The sequence below is a fragment of the Antechinus flavipes genome, chromosome 3 (assembly GCF_016432865.1).
Source record: "Antechinus flavipes isolate AdamAnt ecotype Samford, QLD, Australia chromosome 3, AdamAnt_v2, whole genome shotgun sequence".
NCBI classification, from domain to species: domain Eukaryota; kingdom Metazoa; phylum Chordata; class Mammalia; order Dasyuromorphia; family Dasyuridae; genus Antechinus; species Antechinus flavipes.
This window is the reverse complement of record NC_067400.1, coordinates 436,333,499-436,351,100: the sequence shown is the minus strand read 5'-3', so window position 1 is coordinate 436,351,100 and position 17,602 is coordinate 436,333,499. Positions and strand designations below refer to the sequence as shown.

At 36.5% G+C, this 17,602-nt stretch overlaps 1 protein-coding gene across 2 annotated transcripts in view; it reads left to right on the top strand.

The window, feature by feature from the left end:
- The window catches only part of UPP2 (uridine phosphorylase 2), a 42,336-nt gene extending 24,934 nt beyond the window's left edge, over window positions 1-17,402 (top strand). Inside the window, exons 5-7 of one of the 2 annotated variants that reach the window (XM_051986345.1) lie at window positions 625-834; window positions 3,763-3,909; window positions 16,296-17,402. In XM_051986345.1, the coding sequence (XP_051842305.1) occupies window positions 625-834; window positions 3,763-3,909; window positions 16,296-16,444 (506 nt within the window). In that variant the 3' untranslated portion in view covers window positions 16,445-17,402. The remainder of the gene's footprint in view (window positions 1-624; window positions 835-3,762; window positions 3,910-16,295) is intronic. The other variant, XM_051986347.1, reaches the window with a different exon arrangement.
- The last annotated feature ends 200 nt before the right edge of the window (window positions 17,403-17,602 follow it).

The window sequence follows — 17,602 nt, the reverse complement described above, 5'->3', positions numbered from 1 at the left end:
AGATTGGAAGGGTGACACTGGAAGCATCTAGTCAAAACAGAATAACCATGAAAAGAGGACTTGACTTGAAGATGGGATGACATGGATGTGAATCCTACTTCTGATACTTCAAAGGAACATGGCCATCAACAATTCATTTAATCTCTTAGAACATGGATTTTTTTAATATGCCAAGTAGGGATAATAATAATTATAATAACTTGTGAGCAGGGATGAATTTTGACCTTTTTCTTATCCCCAGCAATTTGCATGGTGCTTAGCCCACACTAGACTGATTACTGACCGACCCCGTGCTTGACATACAATTTCTTTAATCTAATATTCTCTTAGACCATAATAAATAAGGTAGAGTCTTCAGAAATTAAGATGATTCTTCCACTCACATCTGGAGTACTGAGTTCAATTCTGAAGCCCCATTTTAGGATGGACATAAGACAATATGACAAATACCCAGAAATGGAGAAAAGATTATCCTGGAGAAGAAAATATAGCAAGGATGTGTTAGCTGTCTTCAAGTACAAAAGGCTCTCTTGCGGGAAAGGAATTAGATGAACTGTGAAAAATAGGCTCTCAGGCTTGCTTTGTTGAAATCCATATCTTCTACATTTCCTTTTCACATTACAGGGATTGAACCTGGATCTGTTGTTATAACGGACACAGCTGTAGATTCCTTTTTTAAGCCCCAGTTTGAGCAGATCATCCTGGACACTGTGGTAACTCGAAGTACAGAGCTGGACAAGGAATTGGCAGAAGAATTACTTAATTGTAGTGAAGAAATTCGAGAGTTCCCAACACTCATTGGGCATACAATGTGTACCTATGATTTCTATGAAGGTAAGGACAATTTATCAACAGTTGACTCTATGCAAAAAAATGTCAGCATCTCTGTTATTTAAGCCTACAAATTATGTAAAAATGCCCACTTCAGGGAATTAATAAATGAGGATTAAAAGTAAATTGAAACAGCCTTTTCTAGTTACTAAAACATAAGACCACAAGAACATAATAACCAGTGGAGAAACCTACATAATGAATTTACATTCAGGGTTGGGTTTAATCCTCCAAGAACGAATTGAATATTAAAATGCAATTAAGGAAGTTAACAAAATTGTGTCTCTTTTGATGTCATTAATTTAAATCAGCAGTTCAGGAGAAAGAAAAACATAATCATTCATTGCTTTTGCTGCTCACCTGAACCTAAAAGGATAATCAGAGAACAGAAGGAACCAGTGGGAATTGGAAAACATAAAGAAAGACACATGGGAGCCCCAAAGGGATGGGACTGCCTCAAAATGTGTCCACCTTAATATTATGCAGATGGCTAAGGTGGGGGTGGGGAACCCTGGGAAAGACTCAGGGATTGTAAAAGGTAGTCTAGCTCGGGCATGATCTGAGCTGTACTTCTTTACTTGTATCACCCCAGGATGTAAGCAATATCTGTGGGGCATTGGCTCATTCAAGAAAAAAGAGGAAAGGGGGAAAGATACAAGAAAATTAAGAATGAGGAAAAAGGAAAAGCAAATGAGGAAATAGAAGTGGGAGAGAGAAGATGTAAAAAGAGAAAAGTTTGAAAATGAAATTGTTCAAGTTCCCCTATTACAGAGCCTCCTTCCTTGTTTTCTTCCCTACTGGCTCCTCTATTCTTTCCCTCTATCTCTAGCTTTCTTTTTGTCTTTGCCTCTCTCTGTCTCTGTCTCTCTTTCTGTGGCTTTATCTTCCTGTCTCACAAGTGTCTCTAGCTCTCTGTGTCTATATATCTTTCAGTCTCTTACATATATTTGCATCTGAATACACACACACACACACACACACACACACATAGACACACACACACAAATATATTGATATACTGTCTTCCACTAACTAATGTATTCTTATGGCTTGAATTTCCTCATTCATACCATCTATGCTTACAGTGTTTATATCTCATTGGGACAGCGACTCCCCATTATTCACTTTAGCTTCAGACATTCATTTTCCTCTCCTTATGGGACAATTTTGCTTGTCATATGTAATTAACACTTCCAACTCAATATATCTCTAAATGATCTTGTTATCTTCTTCCCCAAATTCATCTTTTCTCTGAACTTTTTTCTCTCTGGTAATGGAGCTACTATTCTACTTATCAGGGATAAAAACCTTTATCATTTTCTATTTTCTCATACCACTCCCCCCCATACCATTATTTACCATCACCTATTATATTTCTATAATATAATAAAATTTAGATAATTTCTATTATCTAAATAGAATTTCTTTCTATAATTCTATAATTGTTACATTGATTCTCTCCTTTCCATTTTCCTCTCACCATCCTAAGTCAGGACTTATTATTTCTCACTTCAGTAATTGAACTAGCCTCTTAATTGCTCTCACCATCTCTAGCCTCCCCCCTCTAATTTAATTATAAACTAACTTCAGATTAATATTCCACATGCTTCTAGATCAAAAGTTTCCATTGCCTCCTCATCATGTACTGAATAAAATGCAAACTACTTACAAAATACAAACTGATCCCACTAATTAACTACTTGTCATTAATAATAATATCTGTCATTTATATGATGCTTTAAGATTTTAAAAGTTTTGAATATGATTGCATAGGGCAGCAAGGTGAAGCAAGTGATAGAGTGCCAACCCAGGAGTCAGGAAGAACTGAGTTCAACTCCAGCCTCAAAATTTTACTGTGTGATCCTGAGCGAGTCATTTAATCTCTTAATCAACTAGAGAAAAAAATGGCAAAACACTTCAGTATCTCTGCCAAGAAATGAACATGTAAATGAAGAATAGAGCAGAACCATGCTATGGTCTGCAGGGTCACAAAGAGTTGGACATAGCAACAATCTGATGCCTTCCCCATTTTACAAATTAAGGAACATATTTTAAGGGACTTACCTACAGTCATTCTGGTCATTCCGCTAGTAAGTGATGAAAATAGGACCAGAATGAGATCCAATGTGTTTTTCCCCATTAAAATACAAAAGCCTACCTTTTCCTTCTCTGTTAGTGAATAGTTAATAACGATAGATGTGTCATTCAGCTTGTTCACCTTCAATATCACCTCCTCCATAAAATTTTACTTGAGCCTGCCCCCTTGAAGTGCATCCTCCCTCTTTTGATCCTCATGCCATTTGGGGGCACCTCCTCTCTGCTACTTTCATGAACAGGACTTGAGAGGCAGCATGGTATAGTGATAGCAAGTACATTTATATCAGGAAACTGGTTTCAGTTCTGCTTCTGGCACCTACTGGATGTGTGACCCTGGAAAAATTAATCTAACATTAGTTTGTAATTCAGTTGAAGACAAAGAGGCTAGAGGTGGTGAGAGCAACTAAGAGGCTATTTTACCTTTCAGAGTCTCAGAAAACTGTCAAAAAATATAACAATTTCTGATTTACATTAGTAAAATGAGTTTCTTCATAATTCTATCAATGAAATTGCAGGTCCAGACCAATAAAGAAGAAAGAATTTAGTTTCTCTTCTTCCTTTTCCCTTCCTCTGACCTCATTAAACATAGTTGTTTATTTTTTTAATGAGTGACCTTGCTTTCTTAATTTTCTTTCTTCTCAGCATTTAGCATAATAGATGTGTAATAAATGTTTGTTAAATTAAATTTAATTTGTTAAACTGAGAATACAGATGAATCTAGTGATTTAAGTGACCTGTAGAACCAAGTTCAGATTATAGGTAATTATGAACCATTCTAAACACATCTGTGAACTCCACAAGACTATCAGTCAAAGGTTCTCCCTTCTCTTTAAGGACAAGGACGTCTAGATGGAGCATTGTGCTCTTTTTCCAATGAGAGAAAGCTTGATTATTTACAAAGAGCTTATAAAGCTGGCATCAGGAACATCGAAATGGAGTCAACTGTATTTGCAGCCATGTGTGGACTTTGTGATCTAAAAGGTAACATTTTCCTGAGAATTAGCAATCAACTTCTGCTTTCTTAAATTTGCAAGCAGAGCTGGGAAGAGATGTGATTGAGGAGATATGAAATCCCATACTTACTCTTCAATTAATAAACAAACATTTATTAAATATCTACTGTATGCAAAACATTGTTTTGCACTTTGGGGATACAAAGACAAAAGACATTACATGACTTCAAGGATCATCTATCCTGTCATCCTTGCAATCCGTTTTCTATCTCCATCACTCTACTAAAGTAAATTTTTAAAGGTAATTAGTGACTTATTGCTAAATAAGAGTCAAAGTGGAACAGTAGAAAGAGCATGGAATGTAGAGTCAGAGGACCTTGGTTCAAATCTTAGCTCTCCTACTTATTATCTAAATGACTTTTCTGTCTCTATCTTTCTCTGTCTCTGTCTCTATCCCTATCTCTGTGTGTGTGCCTCTCCCCCCCCTCTCTCTTTCTCTCTCTCTCTCTCGCTCTCGCTCTCGCTCTCGCTCTCGCTCTGTCGCTCTCTCTCTCTCTCTCTCTCTCTCTCTCTCTGTCTCTCTGTCTCTCTCTCTTCCTTCTACCTTTCACTCTGTTCTTGTTTTCCTTCTTCTTTATCTTTGTGTCTCTCTAGCTTTCTCCTCTTTGCAATCTTCTCTGTGACCTTCTCCCCCTTTCCTGTTACCTTAAAAATAACCTTATTTTTATACCATGATTCTGTCTTTAATTCTCTTCCATTTTCTCTGTTCTCTCAATTATGCTCATAGTTTCAATTACTACCTCCACATAGCCGACTCCAAAATCCATATCTTTTCCTCCTAATCTTTCTTCAGGACTCCAAGATTATATGTTCAATTTGCTGCTAGATGCCTTTCCCTGAATTTGCTAATGGTATTTCAATCATAATACACCTAAAACTGAATCCATATTCTGGTTAAAACATATCTAATATCCCAGCTTTCTGTGTCTGTTGATGGCTCCACAATTCTCTTAGTCAACTTACCACATAACCTTTTAGTCATTTTTGACTCTTAGTCTCCTTCACTCCATGTATCCAACCTGTTGCCAGTTCTTCTTGATTTTACCTCTATAATATTTCTTCTATCCATCCCTTTCTTTTTATGTATATGGCCATTATTCTAATTCAGGCTTGTATCTCTTCTTATCTGAAAGTATTTAATAGATTACTTCATGTTCTTTCTACCTTCAGTCTATCTTTTCTCTAATATGTCTTCAATCACCGGTGGCATTGTTAACCACCATTCTAGTCCTGTTCAATAAGAAGGAGCTGAATATGAGAAAGTTCAACTTGGCAATTATACAATCCCTCCTCCTTGTTGAGGAGGAATATGAGCAAGTACTATTTTCTCAATGGTTTTTAGAAGAGATAATTGTTTATGCTCTAGTTCTGCCTTTCTCTGAATTACCATGTTCTCTTGTTTAAGGAGTATATTTAATGTAGATTTATTCAATAAAAGTAAGTCTTACCCTCCATCTTTTCCCAAATCCTTCTTCTGTTTAACTGAACCCTAGTCATGCAAACTGGGCATAATGGAACTAGATCCCATAAGAACAAATACGCATGTTTGGTCATTATAACAGTATCCCAAATTTCCTCTCAATTACATATCCTTCACATCACTATTCAATTACCTTCCTAACAGCTCCCAATCATGTCACTACTGGGTAGGTGTGGGGGAAGGTTTTCATTGGCTCCCTATTACTAATGGATAAAGTTTAAGTTCACCAAATCTTGATATTCAATGCCTTTCATAATATGGCTCCTACTTTTATGCTATTTTTTCCCTAATGCTTTATATTCCAAGCAAATGGGTTGTTCCTTTTCCCTTTAGACCATTTTCTCTTTGTCTTATTTCCATACCTTTGTCCATGCTGCCACTCATGCCCAGAATGGGCTTTGTCAATCTTCTTTGAATTCTCTCTTTTGATTTAAGGGCCTACCTTAACAGGGACTACCTGTTCCATGATGCCCGCCCTGAGCTTTGTAGGTGAAAAAAAATTATTTCTCTACATAAATTTTATTATTTATTTCTCATTTCATTTTGCTTGGATTTAGTTATTTGTATACATTTCTTTTCTCTCATTAGGTTGTGTACTCTTTTAAGAAAAAAATTGAAACTATATCTACAGTGCTTAGTCCAACTCCTTGCATACAGTAGGCACTTCATAAATGTTTATGGAATTGAATTAAATGCCAAGCTGCCTCCCATCATCTTAAATATCTTTTCAAAAACAATCACAAGTTCTCCAATGAAAAGTTGATTACACAGCAAATTTATACACTATATTAGGCCAACTTGGAAAGGTCTAGATAAAAAGTTTGCACAGCAAAAAAAAAAAAAAAAAAAAGTTTCTTTTGGTAAGAATGATTATCACACAGCTGGAAAATGATAACCACGCAGCAGGATGTTAAAGCAAAAAATTTCAAAACCTTACACTATCTGTATTTACCACAGTCACTGTCTCTTTTTGAAATTCACTGCCATGAAATAAATTATCAATACAAAATATAAATTATCAAGCACCTACTGGGTGTATGATTCTGTACTAACTGAAAAAAAAAAGAAATGGTGTTTTTATCTGATAATTTGATTCATAAGATTTTTCTCCCTTCTATTGCCCTCTGTTAGAAGGACTTTTTTTTCTTTGCTACAAGGCAGATTTAGAGACTAAATTAAAAATCTACTAGTAGGATTAGAATATAACTTCCAGGCATAAAAAATTTACAGCTAAAAAGCATTTGTAGCAAAGCTTCTTAATCTATTTCTAAGCATCAGTAAGGGATGTTACTTAAGGAAAGCAATGATATAGTAAAAAGCAGTTGGGATTTGAAATCAGAAGGTCTAGGTATACTTCTTGGACAAGTCTCTTCATCTCTGTGATTCTCCATTTTCTCATCTGCAATGAGGTTAGATTAGATCGGAACTTCTTGAACTTCTTGTGGGTCATGTCTCCCTTTGGTGGTCTAGTGGAGTGCGGAGCCTTTCTTAGAATTGTATTTTTAAATGAATCAAATAAAATATCTAAGATTGCAAAGAAAATCAATTATATTGAAATAAATGTCATCTAAATTTTTGGTATGTTTATAGACCCTAGATTAATTACTATACCCTGGACTAGATAATCTCTAATTTATTGACCAAATCTCTAGTTTACCTTCCAGATGTCATGGTCCTTTTTGAGAACAAAGGATAAACAACAATAGCTCCTGGAGACTTCCAGCCTTCATCATAACACAATCCATTGGGTTTACCTCAATTTAAAAACAAACATTCATTAAGCCCTAACATCAGCACTGAGTCTGGGGTCAAGAAGTCCTAAGTACAAGTTCTGCATCAGACATTTCCTACCTGTGTGACCTTGGGCAAGTTACTAGTCCTGTTTGCCTCAGTTTCCTCATTTTTAAAATGAGTTAGAGAAGGAAAGGGTAAACCATTCCAATATCTTTGCCAAGAAAACTCCATTGGGGTCACAAAAAATAGGACACAACTCAAGTGATTTAACAGTAATAACAAAAACAATATAAAATGCATTGTGTTCGTAGCTAGAGATATGAAGATAAAAATTAACAGTACTTACCCTCAATAATCTAATAGGATATAAATATGTATAAGTAACATATATTTAATGTATACACACATAGATGCATATATATATATATATATACACGTGTGTATGCCTTTGTGTGTATGTGTGTGTGTATAACATACACACAAAGAAGTATGGACAATGTGGTATGGATAGGGCACCAGGCTTGCAGGCAGAAAGACCTAGCTGGATTGAAATATCACCTCATGTACTTCCTATCTTCTAACTCTGAGCAAATAATAACCTCTGGGGGCCTCAGCTTCCAGAGCTATAAAATATGGGGTGTGGATTCTACGGTCGCTAAGATCCTTAGAACTCTAAGTCAGTGTCTGGCATATAGAAGGTTCTTAATATATGATAACTGACAGAGATGACTAACTACAAGTTAGCATGAAACAAGAATAAAGGAGAATACAGAGAAAGTGTATAAGGAAATATAAGCAGAGATCACTTTTACTAACTGTTTGAATTGAGAAAACTGTAGGCACCTGATGGTCCTCAAGGATGAGATAGGTTTCAATAGACAGCAAAGTGGAGGGTTTGTATATATAAGGCATATCAGATAATAGCACGTCTCCATGATGGTAGAAGGAGGAAAGAGGAGATCAGGGAATATCTGGTAATCCAGTTTCACTGCAACGTAGAGCATGTGAAGGGAAGAATTATGAATTTTGTTGCTGAGTCATTTTTAGTTGCATCTGATTCTTCATTAGTTAGATTCCCCATTGTGGGGAAGGGTTCTTTAGTGAGGCTGATGAGGCAAATAAGTTAAATGACTTGTCCATTGTCAGACAACCAATGTCTGAGGTCAGATTTGAACTCATGAAGATGAGTCTTCTTGGTTCCAAGCTCAGTGATCTATGCATCACTGCCCCACCTAACTGCCCCAAGAAAGACGAAAGAAATCTGCAAAAGTTAGGTTTTTAAGTAGATTGTGAATGATCTTTAATGTGAGACTAAAAGTTAATACTTGTTATGGGCCAGAACTTGAAGCAAGGTACTAAGTCAGTGGAATTGATAGAGACAATAGTTATCTAACTTAGCATGGTTCAGTATGATTGATTTAATCATACAAGGAGATGTTATGGCCAGAACTTGAAACAAGGTACTAAGTGGAATTGAGGAGACAATGCTTAAATCCTACAACAATTAATGGTTTCCTAGTAATATAATGATTGGTTTGTACTCAGTGTGGGATATATAAGGAGGAGGTCTCAGAGCCAGAAAGACAAGCACACTAGAAGCTCTTGGAGCCTCAGCCAGGATTCAGTCAGGGAGATTCCTGAAGCCAGAGAAGGCAGGTGGGAGCTCAAGCTCTCAGAACCAAGGCCAGACTGAAAGCTGCCCAGCCCCAGGTAGGAGATAATAAAGGATCTGGACTATAAGAAAGCTAACTGGGCCACAGGAAAGGAGACAAGACTTGGAAAGAGACAATAAAGGATTTGAACTTTAACAATTGGCTGCATTTGAGGTGATTACTCTGAACTGAAACGGAGGCTGCTCCCAGAGACCCCAAGAAAACCCCAACAGAGAACATTACATTTTTAGAGAGAATATTACAAATACTCTATATTCTTTTTTATTTTTTTAGTAAGGCATTTGGGGTTAAATGACTTGCCCAGGATTATACAACGAGGAAGTGTTAAGTGTCTGAGGTCAGATTTAAACTCAAGTCCTTCTAAATCCAGGGCTGGTGCTCTATCCACTATGCATCTAATTGTCCCTAATACTCCATATTCTTGACAAGTAGGAAACTAGGGAACATTTTGCATAAAGAAAATATACAGTGAAATCTGTTCATTAGCAGGGCAGGATTATTTTGGCAGCTATGTGAAGAAATTTGAATTGGAGAGAGAAGGAACCTATCAGGGAATTAGTACCCTAAGTAAGGTCAAGGTTAATAGGACTTGAACTAGAATACTGAGTGGAGAAGAGAAATCAATCCATCCCATACTAGATAATGATGATGAATGGAGAATTAAAAGGACTTGGCAATTGCTTGGTTGGAGGATGAAGGAAAGGGAAAAGGCAAAGATAGACCAGATCTTTCAAGCTAGTTGACTAAAAAAAAGTTGAGAATTTGTTGGTGGGGAAATAATTATTTTGGTTTTAGGCATGTTGAGTTTAATAAGTTGGAAAGACACTCAGGTAGGTTCAATGACAAGAAGTCATTTATATTGTGCTTGTCCATTTATTTGCAAATACTTTTAACCTATGTTTGAGCCTCTCAAGAACCTTGCAAGTTAGGTATCACAGGTGGTGTCATCCTCATTTTATGGTTAAGAAAACAGATTCAGAAAGAAATGGGTTTAGTCTCTTTATTTTGAGAAGCTATATGGCATAGTAAAAAAGGGAGTAGACTCAAAATAGGGAGATCTGGTATTCAGTATTATTGATTTCAAATATTATAGGCAAATCCTTTCATTTTTCAGACTCCATTTTCTCCTCTGCTAAATGAGGCTAATGCCTATCATCAGAAGCAATATGGCTTGCTGGAGAGAGAGCTGGCTTTAGAGGCAGGAAGGTCTAGGCTCAAATTCTGTCTAATACTAGCAGTGGGACCCCAAAAAAGGTCACTTAAACTTTAAGTGCTACAGACAAATCTCTAAAATTCAGAGATGTCAAAAGGTGCCAGTTTATTTTTTTTAAAAACACTTTCAATTTTATTGATGTTTTAAAATTTTTATAGTTTTTCCATTTTACAGGGTTTCATTTACATTTCACATTTACATTTTACAGTTTTATATTTGCCACATACTCCCATGTTGTGAGAAATAAGAAACTCCCCTGTGATTATCATAGGACTATCTGTTCCCTTTACCTTTATACAATGGACAATAGAGGCATCCTTGAACTCCTGGGTCATAATCTCTTCTTGCCATATAATCTGGAAAAATTTCAGTCAGCTTTTGTATGAGTGAAAGACAGCCTCCCCACCTTGAGTATGACAATACTAATAATACAGCAATTTTATCTGAAAATTCATGCAATATTTCAATCTGTAACAACCCTTCTCGCTATGTTAAAAAAAAATAGAATTTTTTTCTCCCTTCCTCTCATTTCCAGCTTTCATCCCATTGGGGGAAGGAAAAAGCAAAGAAAAAAGAACAAATTTCTTGTAACAACTATGTACTGTCAAGCAAAACAAATTCTACCAGTGACTGTACACGAATACATACATACATACATATATATATATATATATATATATATATATATTTCATTCTATAGTCTCTTGTAAAAGACAACATGTTTCAACATCAAGTCTCTGAAATTATCTGTGGTCATGTTTTTGATCTTAGTTCTTACAAATTTCAAAGTTTGTTTTCACAGTGTTGCCATAAAAATTCTTCTCCCAGTTCTATTAATTTTATTTTTCATTAGTTCCAATCTACTTTGGTAAAGAGAGGTTCTTTACCAATAATTTCCTAAATGAATGGAATCACAGATTTGGTTCCCCAAAACATGATTTAGAAACCTTAAGATACAGTAGAAATGTTATTAGGGTTATTATTATTATTATTATTATTATTATTATTACAGTCTTTTTCTTGGAAATTTCATTTATACTCATGGTTTTAATGACCTCTATGAAAATAACTCCCAAATAGCCCCAATCATGTCCCTAAATTTTAGTATCACACTCATAACTGTGTTGGATATTTCCAATGGAATGTCTTGCCAGCATCTCAAACCCCACATGCCCAGAATTTCAATCATCATTTCCCTTCCCCCCCCCAAAGAAAACCATCTCTGTGTTGATTAATGCTGCCATCATCATCATCATTTCCCCAGGCAAGTAGGAGAAGAAGAACTTGGAAACTCACTAAAGGATGCTACAACTGAAAGCTAAACATTCACAATTCTATATGCATAGTATATAATGCTTATTAGTTGTCTATATAATACACACACACATATCTCTGTGTGTGCTATGTGTGTGTGTGATCTGCATGTTATTTAAAAAAAAACATATTTTTTAAAATAACATGCGCAGAAAATAGTAGAATTCTGATTATAGATGCTAATTCTTTTGCTCTGGGAGCTTCTGATAAGAGAGTTCAATTCTCACTTAGTTTTTTGAAAACATTATATTTTGCCACTCTCTTTCTACTGCACAACAACCCACTGAGCTTAATGTGCGACTAAGATTAAGTTTTGCTGAAATTCTATTTTCTGTCTTTCCTTGTTTCTAGCCCACACAATCGCTTTACTATAGAACCTTTTATAGGGGCAGGGTAGAATTAAATATTATTTCCTTTGACAGATACTAGTAACACAAGGATTGTATTCAATATTTTTAATATTACCTTATTAAGTCCAATAAAAGGTGCGAGGAATGCTTTTCATTCTATCCTCTTGCTGGCTGGAGTAAAGAAGAATACCTCACTGGGGATGGAGAAATGTATTGTGAGAGATGGTAAATATTCCAAAAGATACCAAGAAAGCAAGTTTCCAGGTCCTGCTGGGCCATTTGTTTCTAGTTTTTAAAAATCATCTTACGGAGTATAACACAACCAATGATGGCACTTCTCTGTGACCCTGTAACCTTGTGTATCAGAGCCAAGACTATGAAGCTAATTTGACATTCAGCTTCACAACCCCACCAAATTCTGGGGTAACATCTTCTTGCAGCCTTGCCTCTTCCCCCTCCATATCTCTTTTCCTTTCTGAGACACTCTAAAATTATCAAAGCAGGCAGACTTTCAAACAGAGTGAGAACTAGTAGGGGACAGTTGTGGCTTGTCCACAGAGATGGGATTCTACCCCGTGATGCAATGATCTTAGATCTCTTCTTATAGTTTCTTCATTTTTAGTAACTCACTGACATCTAATTTTCTTTTTAACAATCTATTTGTTATGAACTTAACAATCATGAATGTTTCAATATACAAGAAGAGAAGATGACACATGTCTTGACCCCCTCTTAGAGGCAGGCTGGCCCTTTCCTCACACTTCCTGAAGCACAGGGCCAGTTGGCATACTACCTGCTTACTACTGCCATATTTAGACTTACCATCTGCCACAAGGACCTCTAGTCCTTGAAAGTTCACTCTATCTGGCCCAATCATTCTTGTTGTCATCTGGAGACCTCCAGGACACTCTCCCTTCTCCCCAATAAATTCAGTACCTGGCTCACAATCTCCTTTTTCACTCCAAGTCTTGCACCCCTCAAATACCCTACCCCAAATGTCTGCAGTGTCTGCAGATCCCACGACCTTTGTTTACCTCAACCATCCTCTCCCATCCCAACTACCAACAGAATTTGTCCAAGGTCTTGGGTTACAGTTAGTCATGGCCCTGTACTTGAAGTGGTTATAGCATGACGCTTTCATATCTCCCCTCTTAAAAATAAAAACAAGAACCAAGAAAAAAAAATCAATCCTCTTCAATTGCCTAAAATCTCTTTATCTAGTTTCATACTCTTGACTAAAATTTATTTGCTCTAAAAGGTAATCTAATGGACTTCCCAGAATAAAAGACCAAAATAAAATAACTTTTCCTGTTTTGAGGCAGTTGGTGGCTAGAAAAACACTCAATCTAAAGTCAGGAAATCTGAGTTAAAATCTAGCCTCAGATACTAGCTGTGTGATCTTAGGAGAGTCACTCAAACTCTTGTCTGTCTCAATTTCCTCAACTATAAAGTGGGAATAGTAACAATACCTACCTTTCAGGATTTCTGTGAGGATCAAATGAGATACTTGTAAAGTGCTAAGCAGTGCCTGGCACTATATAAATGCTTCCCCAGCACAACAGATCTAAACAATAGTAATAGGAAAAAGGAATGGGAAAGTAGAGAAGCAATGTGGTACAGTGGATAGGGAGCTAGTTTTGGATTCAGGAAGATCTGAATTCAAATTCTGCTTCAGACACATGCTGGTTGTGTGACTGGTCAAGTCACACAGTGTCTCAGGAAATGCCCCAAACTTTCCAAGCTGAGGAATAGTTACCTCGTTACATAGTAGAGGGTGTTCCTCACACCAATGAAATTACAGACCCAAGTCCAAAAAGGTCTGTGATGATGTAGAAAGCCTCAAGGCTGAAAATACCAAATCCAATCTAACAAGCATTTATTATTTATTTCCCAATTAAAAACCACAGTGCTAGGTTTGGAAATTCAAAGACAATTTTTAAAAAGAGAGTTCCTGCCCTCAAGTTTATATTGTTCCTTGGGGATATAATATTTGTAGAGATAAGTGTATATGGAAGAATTAAGAGAAAAGGGTGTTCACTAACATCTATGGAAAACCAAACCGTCCACAAAGACATTTTGGTGCTGTATTATAGAGTACCCAATGAAGAATCAGTTAATCAATAGGTATGCATTAAGCACCTACTATGTGACAGAAACTGTTTTAAGTGCTGGGATTACAAATTTTCTTGAAGGAGCTCTCAATCTAATGGAGATGACAACACAAACAGCTATGTCCAAAATTTTGTCATTGTTCAGTCATATCTGATTCTCTATAATCTCATTTTTAATTGCCATTTTCTTCTCTAGCTCATTTTACAATGAGAAAACTGAGGCAGAGTTAAGTGACTTGCCCAGGATCACACTGCTAGTAAATGTCTGAGGCTCAGAGCTTCCTGACTCCAGGTCTGGATTTCTGTCCACCTGCTTTACCTAGTTGCCCTTCATTCAAGATACAAACAGGAAATTTGCATATAATAGTAGAAGGGAGGCATTATTGAAGTGGGTAGAGGTATGAAGATTTCAATTGAGTATTGATGGTAATTAAATAAATCAGGAGGTTAGAGGGAAAGCATTTTAAACATGGGAGACAGTCAAAGAAAAGATTTGGGATTAGGAGAGAAAATGTCATTTTTATTATGAATCCAACATGAGTCAGATGATTAACTCTGTGGAATCTCGGCATGTTTGCCAACTTTACATATATGCATGTGTTTCTGGAACAGGACGACCTCTCTGAATCCCATACTACACTAATTTCAGGTCAGTGGATTGGCTTACTCTCTCAGTAATATTTTGATAGCTGCCTTAAAGTAACAAAGCTGTCAGGCTTAATTTTAAAAAAAATTTTTTCTGTGTGATTAGTCCATTTTAATTGCTCTTGGAAATTATAACCTTATGTGACAAGATTATTATACATTGCTCATTAATGGGGGTCTCCAAAGCCAGAAAAATACCGTTGAGATGGCTATGAACTGTCCTTTTTAGACTTTTTAGTCTTGTCCTTGAAATAAACAGAAAAGACATCCGGGAAATCCTGATTCTGCCCTTGCTTTGTGGTATGACAAGGTCATGGAGTGAATATATTTTTATCTACCTGACAAGAGGAAAGGATTAGAAAGGAGACTGTCAACATTTCCTGTTTCCTAATGGGCACCTGTGGGCCTCCCAGACTTGGTGATCATTAACCTGAGAATGTCTTGCTTCTGCCCATGCTTTATTGGCCAACTTCACAACTGAGTGAGCTTGAAACAAATAGAACCCTAAATGGTAAAATATTTGTCTCCAGTCTGGTTGAAGATTTTCGTTACTTGTTATTTTGACTAGCAATGGCCCAGGGAGGGGGCTTCCCAATAAGAAGTCTATGTGAGGAGTATTGAGAGGATGGCAATGCATTGAATGGCCTGGAATTCTTCTCCTCCAGAGATATAACTAAGTTTGGCTTGGTTTTGTACTTAGGAAAAATAGTTTGGGTGGAGGAACAGCAGCACATACATAGGACTGACTAACTATAGGTACAATTACACAAGGAGAGAGAGTACCTCAAACCACCTTGAATGCATCCATCTCTTTAGCTCTCAGAAGCAAAGCAGGACTACAGTTGGTTTGGTGCTGTAGACTTGATGAGCTGCCATGGTATAATGGAGAGAGTATTGATCTTGGAGTAAGGAAGAACTAGACTTGAATTCTGAGTCAGATATTTATTAGCTATGTGACTCTGGGAAGTCACTTAATTTCTGTGAGCTTCAGTTTCTATATCTACAGATAGGAGTTGATGATTTAGAAGGTCTTTCCCTGGTGAAAGTTGATGATACTATAATCTCTTCCAACTGATCCCCTTTTTTGTTTTCTCCCAAGTCCTCTCTTATTCCTGACCCTGGCAAGGTATGGGCACAGCAGTCTCTGTGGACCCTACAGGGTTAGCTTAGCTGCCCATTCCTTATTATGACTATACTACTTCCCAAATCTAAGCTGGGTGTTTTAAGAAGAAAATTAGAAAATCAAATCTTTCTTTCCTTTATATAACTTCAGAAAGTAGTGGTTGGCTAGTCTAGTTATCTATTGTTTTTTTGTTGGACTTTTTCTTTTTAGCAATAATGTATAAATAATTGTATTATCACTAAATTGTCAGTCCTCAAAAGATAGTCATCATCCAATTTCTCCTTGTAACTATTAAATGAAATCAGTAATGGTCCTAATGTTGAGAATATAAGGCTTTGTACTTACACCAAGGTATCGACCCTCTCACCTTGGATTCTTCCTTAAACAGAAAAACCAAATACTTTGCCTCCCTCATGGATGCTTCAGATATATGAGAGTACATTTTGCTTTGCTTTTCCTCGTTTTAATCAAGTATTATATAAAAGGAGACAGGGCAACAGTTATATTACACTTATTATAGGTTGTTTTGAGACTCCCTTATGTAAGATACTATGAAAATAAAAAATATGTTCTACACTGCTTGACTTTTCTGCATCAATGCAAGAAAAACAACTCCATATGTATGGCCTAGTATAAGAGATGCAAATCATCTTAATATACAAAGGGTGACATGTTAATAACAATTCTTGTGTTTTGTTTTCCATTTTCTAGCTGCTGTTGTCTGTGTTACCCTTCTCAACAGACTGGAATGTGACCAGATCAGTTCACCCCATGAAGTCCTACTAGAATATCAGCAACGGCCCCAGCAACTGATCTCAATTCTTATCAAAAAGCGCCTTGGACAACATAACCCAAAGTAATTTGCAGCCAGCCAAACTATCCCTCTTCACTTCCAATTACATGCAAATTCCATTTTTTTTTTTTCGAAGCAAGCTTAAATATGGCAGCCCCAGTGAAACCAATGACTTGTTCAATTGTGATTTTTATTGTGGTACAAAGCCCCAAATCAAGCTCACACTGAAATACCTCAGCCATTTTGTAGATATGATTACCAGTCAATCTATTTCTGAAATCCATCCAGACCTTCATGTTAGAACACTGTCAGACCATCTTAAGATTTGGACAAGTTTCAGCAGTTGAGCATACACGTTCAAAATATTTACCTCCCAAATGTCAGTTTAATATGGATGTACATGGAAAAATCATCCTAGGGAAATGGGTCACACTTCACTTTGTTTCCATCTGCACGATTTCAGCAAATTAGAGAGTGGGAATTCAAAACCTAGGTAGTTATTTTTATATGAATGATTTTATTTCAAAAGAAAGGTAGTATGGGTTTCATATTTATTTCTGAGAAAAAAGACAGTAATCAGATGGGGTGAGTTGAGGGCAGTATTTAAGTTTGTTTATAAAGCTAAACTATTTTTTAGCATTAGTAGTTTGTAGGATTTATATTTTTAATTCATAGAAAAATGACCAACTTCGCAGAAGAATTTTTGGAATTGGTGTTAAAATTTTGTAGAATATTATAGCAGATTTTCTCAGCACTTACATGATACCTTGGTAGTGGCTTGGCCCTCAGGGAAGTACTACCATATCTCTTTTAGGCTGTTCAGTGCTCTGGAATAATTGCCTAAGCCTTTGGCTCTTTTCCAAGGCTGACAAATGCAAGAAGGGGACAAGGTGATTGGGAGGAGGGGAGGAGGTTTGGTGGTTGGGTTATAATACAAGGTAATGTGTGAGGTTTTGTACATAAATGATCTGTACATATGTTTATATATTTTAGGCCAAATAAAGCTTTAATTATGTTTTCATATACTTACTGATACTTTTGGTGTCAATCATGTTCACACCAGAAAATAAAAGTGATTGAAGGAAAAACACTTATCAGCTGTCAGAAAGTCTTAAGGCAGCTTTTTGGTGCAGTGTAATGCAGAAGACTTGGGTTTGAGTTGTGCCTTTGACCTTTACCAAATGTGTGATTCTGAGCAAAGTGCTAAACTCTTCTGAATCTGTTT